This window comes from Salmo salar, chromosome 15, assembly GCF_965601325.2.
Source record: "Salmo salar chromosome 15, fSalSal1, whole genome shotgun sequence".
In the NCBI taxonomy this organism is placed as follows: domain Eukaryota; kingdom Metazoa; phylum Chordata; class Actinopteri; order Salmoniformes; family Salmonidae; genus Salmo; species Salmo salar.
In genome coordinates, this window is record NC_138305.1 from 101,941,752 (window position 1) to 101,952,500 (window position 10,749).

General features: G+C 42.2%; 1 protein-coding gene across 2 annotated transcripts; it reads left to right on the forward strand.

Annotated features, from left to right (window-relative positions):
• The first annotated feature begins 2,272 nt into the window (after window positions 1-2,272).
• Window positions 2,273-5,972, forward strand: LOC106572696 (prostaglandin E synthase 3). 2 transcript variants are annotated; one of them, XM_014147083.3, is made up of 8 exons: window positions 2,273-2,530; window positions 3,765-3,878; window positions 4,125-4,194; window positions 4,345-4,443; window positions 4,669-4,758; window positions 4,845-4,916; window positions 5,090-5,108; window positions 5,315-5,972. In XM_014147083.3, coding segments are annotated over exons 1-8 (486 nt in total). In that variant the 5' UTR covers window positions 2,273-2,528; the 3' UTR covers window positions 5,335-5,972. The 2 variants fall into 2 exon arrangements, with proteins under 2 accessions (XP_014002558.2, XP_014002556.2); XM_014147081.3 differs by having other exon boundaries at window positions 2,299-2,599.
• The last annotated feature ends 4,777 nt before the right edge of the window (window positions 5,973-10,749 follow it).

Below are 10,749 nucleotides of genomic sequence, written 5' to 3' on the forward strand. Positions count from 1 at the left end.
CACAGACATGTGACTAACAGAAATGGAATAATGTGTCCCTGAACAAAGGGTGGGTCAAAATCAAAAGTAACAGTCAATATCTGGTGTGGCCACCAGCTGCTTTAAGTATTGCAGTGCATCTCCTCCTCATAACCTGCACCAGATATGCCAGTTCTTGCTCTCAGTTGTTACCCCGCTCTTTCACCAAGGAACCTGCAAGTTCCCGGACATTTCTGGGGGGAATGGCCCTAGCCCTCACCCTCCGATCCAACATGTCCCAGACGTGCTCAATGGGATTGAGATCAGGGCTCTTCGCTGGCCATGGCAGAACACTGACGTTCCTGTATTGCAGGAAATCACGCACAGAATGAGCACTATGGCTGGTGGCATTGTCATGCTAGAGGGTCATGTCAGGATGAGCCTGCAGGAAGGGTACCACATGAGGGAGGAGGATGTCTTCCCTGTAACGCACAGCGTTGAGATTGCCTGCAATGACAAGCTCAGTCTGATGACGCTGTGACACACCGCCCCAGACCATGACGGACCCTCTTCCTCCAAATCGATCCCGCTCCAGAGTACAGGCCTCGGTGCAACGCTCATTCCTTCGACGATAAACGCGAATCCGACCATCACCCCTGGTGAGACAAAGCCACGACTCGTCAGTGAAGAGCACTTTTTGCCAGTCCTGTCTGGTCCAGCGACGGTGGGTTTTTACCCATAGGCGACGTTGTTGCCGGTGATGTGTGGTGAGGACCTGCCTTACAACAGGCCTACTGCCTCTTACCCTAAGATGCTGTGCCTTAGACCGCTGCGCCACCCGTGAGCCCGACTATATGTAAGGTTCCTCAGTCGAGAAGTGAATTTCAAACACAGATTCAACCACAAGAAACGGAGGTTTTCCAATGCCTCACAAAGAAAGGCACCTATTGGTAGATGGGTAAAAATAAAATAAAAAAGCAGATATTGAATATCCATTTGAGCATGGTGAAGTTATTAATTCAACTTTGGATGGTGTATTAGTACACTACAAAGATACAGGTGTCCTTCCTAACAGTTGCCAGAGAGGAAGGAAACCCCTCAGGGATTTCACCAAGATGCCAATGGTGAATTTAAAACAGTTACAGAGTTTAATGGCTGTGATAGGAGAAAACTGAAGATGGATCAACAATATTGGAGTTACTCCACAATATTAACCAAACTGACAGAGTGAAAAGAAGGAAGCATGTACAGAATAAAACATATTCCGAAACATACATCCTGTTTGCATCAAGGCATTACTGCAAAAAATGTGGCAAAGCAATTAACTGTTTGTCCTGAATAAAAATGATGTATGGGGCAAATCTAATACAACACATTACTGACTACCACTCTCCATATTTTCAAGCATAGGGTGTGCTTGTAATCGTTAAGGACTAGGGAGTTTCCTAGAGGAAAACCTGCTTCAGTCTGCTCTCCACCAGACACTGGGAGATTAATTGACTTTTCAGCAGGACAATAAGCTAAAACATAAGGTCAAATCTACACTGGAGTTGATTACCAAGAAGACAGTGAATATTCCTGAGTGGCCGACTTACAGTTTTGACTGAAATCTACTTAAACATCTATGGCAAGATCTGAAAATGGTTGTCTAGCAATGATCAACAACCATGTTAACAGAGCTTGAAGAATTTTAAAAAGAATAATGGGCAAACGTTCCAGGTGTGGAAAACTCGTAAAGACTTACCCAGAAAGACTCACAGCTGTAATAGCTGCCAAAGGTGCCTCTACAAAGTTTTGACTCAGGGGTCGTGCATACCTATGTAAATGAGACATTTCTGTATTTCATTTTCAATAGATTTGTCATTATGGGGTATTGTGTGTAGATGGGTGAGCTTTTTTATTTTATTTAATCCATTTTGAATTCAGGCTGTAACACAACAACGTGTGGAATAAGTCAAGGGGTATGAATACTTTCTGAAGGTACTGTACCTCTAGGCTGCTATACATACTTATTTGGTTTGTCATTCTATAGTTTTTCATAGAATTTTAGTTGTAATTACATTTATTTAGAATTATTTATCAGAATGAATTTTTCAGAAATAGTTTTACCAGCTCAGTGTATTCTCAAATTGAAAAAAGTGAGGGTGGGCCACTCCCTGCACTCCGAAATAGTTGACATTATGTGATAGAGATCAACTCTTTTTAATTTTTATTATACAGATCAACTCTGTGTGTGTGTGTGTGTGTGTGTGTGTGTGTGTGTGTGTGTGTGTGTGTGTGTGTGTGTTGCCACGGTAACAGCGTAGCTTGCTTCAGGTAAAGCGCGTGCAAGAGACTGGTCCCTGCACGAGCGAAAGATCCAGAAACTTCTTTCGGACAGCGCGAGCGAGGCCACGGTGACTTAGATTCTAGATGCGTCATTGCGCACAACAACAACGAGGAAAAGCAGTTGCTGGGCTAGGATTGATATTTACATTTTGCCCCGTCGTTTTTCGCTACAGAAGAGAATATCCAACAACACATCGTGGCTAATACTGCGGTCTGGAGTGGGAAGAAATAGATAGCAAGAGATGTACGTGTGGAACGGAGGGTGCCAACGTTAGCGTGCAATGCATGGGATGCATATTCTTGCAAATGCGAGGTAGCTTGCTAGCTAGCTTCAAGCTTAATCGCCGTTTAATTAGGGCTGGTTGTGTCTGGCATGCCCAAACCTTTATACGTGTATAGCAACGCTGCAATGATAGTTTCCATATTGTCCATGGGACACAAAAATGCAACGTTAATGTTATAGCTTGCTAGCGGGTGCCAAATGTATCTAACTAACTAACTAGCTAGGCCTGCTCTATGCTCCTTCATGCATGGGGACGATTAGTGGGAATGAATGGTGCGCTTGTCAGTTTACACTAGTCGAAATGTCGGCTTTACACTCGCGCAATGGTACTCGTCCATATCATCACGAGCCATGGTGATACTTTAATTATAATACAAGACTGAGCCTTGGTTTCATAGCTAGTTAGTTATTCAAGTTATTCCTTTATTCACATGGACTAGCTAGTTTTAGCTAGAGCCATATAAACTGTTATTAGCGAGCCACTTCGTTGCAAAGTTTCTCTCTTAGCTACTAGTTTGCTAGTTGGAGTTTCATGACAATCCATGTGGCCTGCTAGCAAGCTCATGAATGAATATATGGCAGGGTGTCAGAGCTGGTTAGCCAATAATACCTATTAGGCTTGGCCATCAAACCAGTGAATTCAAGGAAGCCTTGAGACCAGTGACAGTGAACCACCTGACTGGGTGTGACCTTGGATTAAATACAGTTGATGGGTGGAGCTAGACTTAATGTTCCTCATGTATAGTGTCTGAATGAACCAAACAATGTATTATCTTAGCTAGCTAAAAAATGCTTAAAGCAAATGTGCACGCTTTTCTGTTTCAACATGCATGTAGCAGATGAGTAGACAGCTTTCTAAGTGGCACATTATTCAGTTTTGCATCTAAAATGAATGGATGGAACCAGCCCCCTATCCTTCCCACATTTTATCCCTTCATAGGTTTATCCCCTATTCCCTAATGATGGTAGTCGTGGAAACTATAATTCACCCTCCTTGCCACTCCGTCATGCTAAACAGTTGGCATAATGACATGGAGTACACAGAGTGGAATGTTAGCTAAACAGACTGGTACCCAGGCTATAATGATGGGGTGCACTTTCCCAAATATGTATGGATGGATTTCATAACCAAAAACTAGAAGACATTGATCACTGCTTTGTATCGGACTAATCAGTCTTCTCTATCGTCCTATAGGCAGCCAGCAACAGCGAAGTGGTATGACAGAAGGGACTCTGTCTTTATTGAGTTCCTGGTAGAAGACAGCAAAGATCTACAAGTGAAGTTTGAAAAATCAAAACTTGATTTCCGGTAAGCTGCTTCACGTTCACCACGGGACACACTGCAGTTTAAGTGAGACTGATTTTAAATTGTGAGCTGTTTATAAATGAAGCCTGCTGCAGAGACACTTGGGGGGCAGTTTCCTGGACACAGATTTAAACCTAATCCTGGACTAAAAACCATCTTCATCTTCCTTTTAGCCCAGGAATAAGATCAATCTTATTGGCCCTTACTGTCTGAATGAACAAAACCATCTATTTTACTTTGTCTTTTCAGTTGTGTTGGTGGGATTGAAACCATCAAACACCATAATGAATTGGACCTTTTTGACTCAATTGATCCCAATGTAAGTATGTTTTTCATTTAGCTGCAGAATCACTATCTGCAATGACCCAGAAGAACCGCTGCAATGACCTGGATGTTAAATATGCTGACAAAGATCCCTCATACAAAATCACTTGTAATATACCGATTATCTCTCTTCCTCTCGTTACAGGCATCCAAGCACAAACGTACAGACAGATCAGTGTTGTGTTGTCTAAAGAAAGCAGAGGCAGGAAGAGCATGGCCACGGTTAACAAAAGACAAGGCAAAAGTAGGAACTGTTTCAATGTGCAATACTATGTATTCTACCTTACTTTTTCTGCCCTGTATTTCTGGGCCTCCCGCCCATGTATCTTATTCCTAAAAGGCCAAACTGATTAGTACCCCTACCCTGAGACACTTTGAATAGGCTCAGATCACATAAGAAGGGCATTTTGTCTTGAATGTTGGTTAAAATAATTTTGACATTTTGGGACGTCTGTTTCCTTTCCCACAGTTTCAATGGCTGGGTGTCGACTTCAACAACTGGAAAGACTGGGAAGATGATTCTGATGAGGATCTGTCCAGTTTCGACAAGTTCTCAGAGGCAAGCATGTCACCTTGCACAAAGTGTGTAATGTGTTAAATTATATATATTTTTATGTTCAAACAATGATTGTTGCTTATTTTCAGATGATGAATACGATGGGAGGAGAAGACGGCATGCCAGATCTGGGCATGGGTGGTATGGAAGGTCTCGAAGAGGTCTGTGTTTATTTTCTGTCATCTTTAAATACATTTTACAGCAAATATATCAAGGCAAATGCAAACATTTACCAGTGTACTATATACGGTGGCTGCAAGAGAAACTACTTGCTTTCTTGCTCTGTTGAGTTTTCCAGTTTTGACACTAAATCTCATGTTGTTTTTATTTCCAGCACGACAGCGATGATGAAAGTAAGTTGTGATATCATTTTAGCACATGGTTAAAAGCAAGCAGACAATTTCTAGAGCATTTTCATGGTACATTTCATTTGAAAGTTGTTCATAAGTCTCATACCATCCACACATGAGCCATGTTGTAGACTTGGTATATTAGCTTTTTACCTTTTTAATCTATTTTTTTTTATTTTTTTACATTTTAATATTTGTAATTTTTTCAGAGATGCCAGACCTGGAGTAATGGTGCATATAAAGTCTTGTAACCGATGATGACAAGAAATGAAAGCCTCGAAGGTTGGTTGAAGAGAGAGACGAGTTGAGTTGGTAGCCATATTTGAAAAAGGAGGAAATATCAGCAGTTTTCCAAACACGTCAGAGGAACCTCACTGAGGAGAGACTGTATCTGTCGTAATGGCATCACAGCAGAGCATTCTCCAGCCAATGTCTTAGTGCTGTGCTTTGCTGTTCTAATTCTGCATGGACAATTCAGTTGTTTCCATGATGTGTTGTGGGGTTCAGTTATACCGTGCTTTAACTTAACCACCAGGGGTGCCTTCAGCAGGGAACAGCGTTATGGAACGTTCAGATAGAATTACGTCATGTAGAACAAAGGTGCCACTGACATGTAGAATGAAGGAATCGTGTCGGCTCATCGTATTTCAATCTGCAACGTTTGACAATGTTTTCCTACTGAATGTGGCCCTGCTCTGATGGGATAGTCTGAAAGTTACACCCCACCTCTCCACCTTTTTATTTAATAACGTCAGTGAGGTTACGAATTAAATATCAACATAATTGTAAATTCTAACTGAAGAAAAAACATGTTTTAAAACAACTGCCTATTTTCAATAAAGTTGTTTCTTTTTTTGTAATGAAAAATGTCCCCTTTTGTTCGTACTGTACATTTAGTTTTATTTTTGTTAATATATTGAAACAAGTTTTAGCTCGGAACAAATATTTTCTCAATGTACGTTAACATGTGGAAATATTACTTGTAATAGTTCATTGGTTTTTAAATAATGAGGTATTAGAAATTAATCAATGAATTATGTATGTTAAACGTATTTTACAGTATAGCATAAGTTGTAAGTTATAATGGAAAAACCTTTCAATCACATTTTGCAAGGATGCTTTAGTTAACATTGTACATACAGAACATTTAAAAAATATATCCTGTTAGTTTACTCTGTATTTATTGCACATTTTGTATAAAACAAGCAGCAAATTATTTCTTCCATATTCAAAGGGGTGCAGCAACGTAACAAAAATAACTTGTCATTAAATTACCAAATAGAATTTGCACTCGCAGTACAAAATATAAATGCAAGTGTTAAATCAAATCAAATGTATTTACAAAGCCCGTCTTACATCAGCTGATATCTCAAAGTGCTATACAGAAACCCAGCCTAAAACCCCAAACAGCAAGCAATGCAGGTGTAGAAGCACGGTGGCTAGGAAAAACTCCCTAGAAAGGCGGATGCACTACTAGGTTTCGCCAACCTGTTTCGTAGACCAGGTTGATGAAATTTCAGTTTGTTAAATGCGGTGGGAATTTGTCCACATATTTCTAATAAACTGTCTCCGACTAAGTCGATTTTTTGTTGTCTGGTTTAAAAGTGTCTTGGCATGTAGTGAGAATAATGTCTTTGACCTAAACAGATTAAAGGGATATAAAGGGCATGACAACATGAAGAGGTCATCTGTTATTTCAGCATGTGAAAATGAGTCTGTTGAATGCTGGTACATGTTATGACCACCCGGTGGTGTTGATGGTCTATATACCATGGCTACATACCCAGATATAACCATTGATGGCGTCATTGGATATTACACAGGAGTAGGGTACTGAGAGCATCTATACAGATTAGGAACCAACATAGCAATATGTGCTGCCAGAGAATGTACCTTTTCGACAGTCCCACTTGAAGTTTTCATTTCCTCTAAACAAAATGATTGTTGGTTCAGTTTAGGAGCATGCTAAATGTCAACACTGTGTGCACCATTCACAGACTAAAATGAGTAAACACTCGATTCTGCTGATTGAGGCTCTTGTGTTGTGTTAGTAATAGATGGCAATATTCTCCTTTTCAAAGAATTATGCACAAACCATTAATTCCAAATCTTTTTTGAATTTGTTTATATACATAAATGTAATTTCCCTGTCCATGGAGTTATATCACATTTATATTTGGGTTAGATTTTACAATTGAATAAGAAATAATGTATATTATACAGGTGCAAGGAATGGGAGCCAAGTAGCCTACGTGAATTCAGGCCCGTTAATATTGCATACTGAAAATCAAGAAATCAGTCCAATTATGATGGACAACCAGTAGCCAAGATACCATGTCATCATGCAGTAAGTAGGCAGTCTAACCACGCCAGTGGAATTGAAGAGAAAACCCCAGAGAGACCAGTCGTTATTGTGGCTGTGCCCATCGTTTTCCAACAGAAATACCGGTGTGAGCATCTTAATGAAAATATCTTTGGTATTGGTGCAATAAAAAGAATAACTCCAAGTTTTGTGAAGGAAAAATCTGTAAAACCCAAGTGAAAATATGTTGTGACTGAATGGCACACCTGTCACCTCATTGGTAATAATGAACCTAAAACTGTTCCAGTGTTCTTTTCTACAGTCTAGAAGAAAACAGACAAAGACAGAAAAATCTGAATTTTAGGAAGTTTTTAACATAAAAATTATAAATCCAGGATTCTCTGATTATTAAAGTATATAATATGTTCTTGATAGGATCCAAGCGTATTGTTATTACATATTTTCCCCATACCCATAAATGGTCAAAGAGGAGAAATTGTATAGCTTTGAAATTATATTGTCTATCTATCCAGTTTCAACAATCATGGTAAATTAAAAACAAAATGGAATTGTACACTGTACATCACAAAGCTTTTCAATGGAATACAAGCATCATTATTTAAATAAATAAAAAATTCATAAGTCCTTAACAGAAATAAGGAAGGAAAACTATTATGTCCATCGCTGGGGGAATCAAGCGGAATTCAAATGAATGTAAAAGTAAAAGTAAAATCAGCTTACATGTCTGGTTCAGTTTAATTCTCTACCAAGCACTGGAAATGGAAAGGGGGTGTATATCACAATGAGCTGGTTCAACAATGCAGTACCCCTCCCTCCATCCCATCAACTGTCCTGTCATCATTAGATCAGAACACAAAATGTCCGCCTTGTAAACAGAGGGAGGAGGTATGGGGGTAAAGCAGGAATGGAGGGGAAAGGGGGGGCAAGGAGTCAAGGGGGAGGGGGGGGTCATACAAGTGCACGTTTAGTTTACCTCACATCCTCACCCAGTAACACAAGGCTAAAGCATTTAGTCGCCTCAGTTAACATGATCCTCTTCTCTATTTTTCTCCTGTTATTACACCCCAGGTATAAGAACCATAGCCTGGTTTCAGATCTATTTGTGTTGTCTTGCTAACTTAATGGCAACATAGCACAAACAGATCTGCAACCAGGCTACAAGAACCTGAGTTTGGAGGGAAAAACAGACCCTAAACCGACCCCTCTCCCCCTAGAGAGAGACGATAATCTCCCCTCCTAGAGAGAGAAGAGAAACTCTCCCCCTAGAGATTGACGAGAACCTCTCCCCCTAGAGAGAGAAGAGAATCTCTCCCCCTAGAGAGAGAAGAGAACCTCTCCCCTGGAGAGAGAAGAGAACCTCTCCACCTAGAGAGAGAAGAGAACCTCTCCTTCTAGAGAGAGAAGAGAACCTCTCCACCTAGAGAGAGACGAGAACCTCTCCTCCTAGAGAGAGAAGAGAACCTCTCCACCTAGAGAGAGACAAGAATCTCTCCTCCTAGAGAGAGAAGAGAACCTCTCCTCCTAGAGAGAGAAGAGAATCTCTCCACCTAGAGAGAGAAGAGAACCTCTCCACCTAGAGAGAGACGAGAACCTCTCCTCCTAGAGAGAGAAGAGAACCTCTCCACCTAGAGAAGAGAGCCTCTCCCCCTAGAGAGAGAAGAGAACCTCTCCTCCTAGAGAGAGATGAGAACCTCTCCTCCTAGAGAGAGAAGAGAACCTCTCCACCTAGAGAGAGAAGAGAACCTCACCACCTAGAGAGAGAAGAGAACCTCTCCTCCTAGAGAGAGACGAGAACCTCTCCACCTAGAGAGAGATGAGAACCTCTCCTCCTAGAGAGAGAAGAGAACCTCTCCACCTAGAGAGAGAAGAGAACCTCTCCACCTAGAGAGAGAAGAGAACCTCTCCACCTAGAGAGAGAAGAGAACCTCTCCACCTAGAGAGAGATGAGAACCTCTCCTCCTAGAGAGAGACAAGAATCTCTCCCCCTAGAGAGAGAAGAGAACCTCTCCTTCTAGAGAGAGAAGAGAATCTCTCCCCCTAGAGAGAGATGAGAATCTCTCCACCTAGAGAGAGATGAGAACCTCTCCACCTAGAGAGAGATGAGAACCTCTCCACCTAGAGAGAGAAGAGAACCTCTCCCCCTAGAGAGAGACGAGAACCTCTCCACCTAGAGAGAGAAGAGAACCTCTCCACCTAGAGAGAGAAGAGAACCTCTCCACCTAGAGAGAGATGAGAACCTCTCCACCTAGAGAGAGAAGAGAACCTCTCCACCTAGAGAGAGAAGAGAACCTCTCCACCTAGAGAAGAGAACCTCTCCACCTAGAGAGAGAAGAGAACCTCTCCCCCTAGAGAGAGAAGAGAACCTCTCCTCCTAGAGAGAGAAGAGAACCTCTCCACCTAGAGAGAGAAGAGAACCTCTCCACCTAGAGAAGAGAACCTCTCCACCTAGAGAGAGACGAGAACCTCTCCACCTAGAGAGAGAAGAGAACCTCTCCACCTAGAGAGAGAAGAGAACCTCTCCACCTAGAGAGAGATGAGAACCTCTCCACCTAGAGAGAGAAGAGAACCTCTCCACCTAGAGAGAGATGAGAACCTCTCCACCTAGAGAAGAGAATCTCTCCACCTAGAGAGAGAAGAGAACCTCTCCACCTAGAGAGAGAAGAGAATCTCTCCCCCTAGAGAGAGAAGAGAACCTCTCCCCCTAGAGAGAGACGAGAACCTCTCCACCTAGAGAGAGAAGAGAACCTCTCCACCTAGAGAGAGAAGAGAACCTCTCCACCTAGAGAGAGACGAGAACCTCTCCCCCTAGAGAGAGAAGAGAACCTCTCCCCCTAGAGAGAGAAGAGAACCTCTCCCCCTAGAGAGAGACGAGAACCTCTCCCCCTAGAGAGAGATGAGAATCTCTCCTCCTAGAGAGAGAAGAGAACCTCTCCACCTAGAGAGAGAAGAGAACCTCTCCACCTAGAGAGAGAAGAGAACCTCTCCACCTAGAGAGAGAAGAGAACCTCTCCCCCTAGAGAGAGACGAGAACCTCTCCACCTAGAGAGAGAAGAGAACCTCTCCACCTAGAGAGAGACGAGAACCTCTCCTCCTAGAGAGAGACGAGAACCTCTCCCCCTAGAGAGAGAAGAGAACCTCTCCTCCTAGAGAGAGACGAGAACCTCTCCACCTAGAGAGAGACAAGAACCTCTCCACCTGGAGAGAGAAGAGAACCTCTCCTCCTAGAGAGAGAAGAGAACCTCTCCACCTGGAGAGAGAAGAGAACCTCTCCACCTAGAGAGAGAAGAGAACCTCTCCCCCTAGAGAGAGACGAGAACCTCT

What these genes read in the sequence shown, in the direction of transcription:
- LOC106572696 (XM_014147081.3), top strand. Translation starts at nt 2,568, where the DNA reads ATGCATGGGATGCATATTCTTGCAAATGCGAG. An exon ending in CATATTCTTGCAAATGCGAG is followed by an intron (nt 2,600 to 3,764) that starts GTAGCTTGCTAG and finishes ATCGTCCTATAG; the next exon opens with GCAGCCAGCAACAGCGAAGT. An exon ending in TTGACTCAATTGATCCCAAT is followed by an intron (nt 4,195 to 4,344) that starts GTAAGTATGTTT and finishes CTCTCGTTACAG; the next exon opens with GCATCCAAGCACAAACGTAC.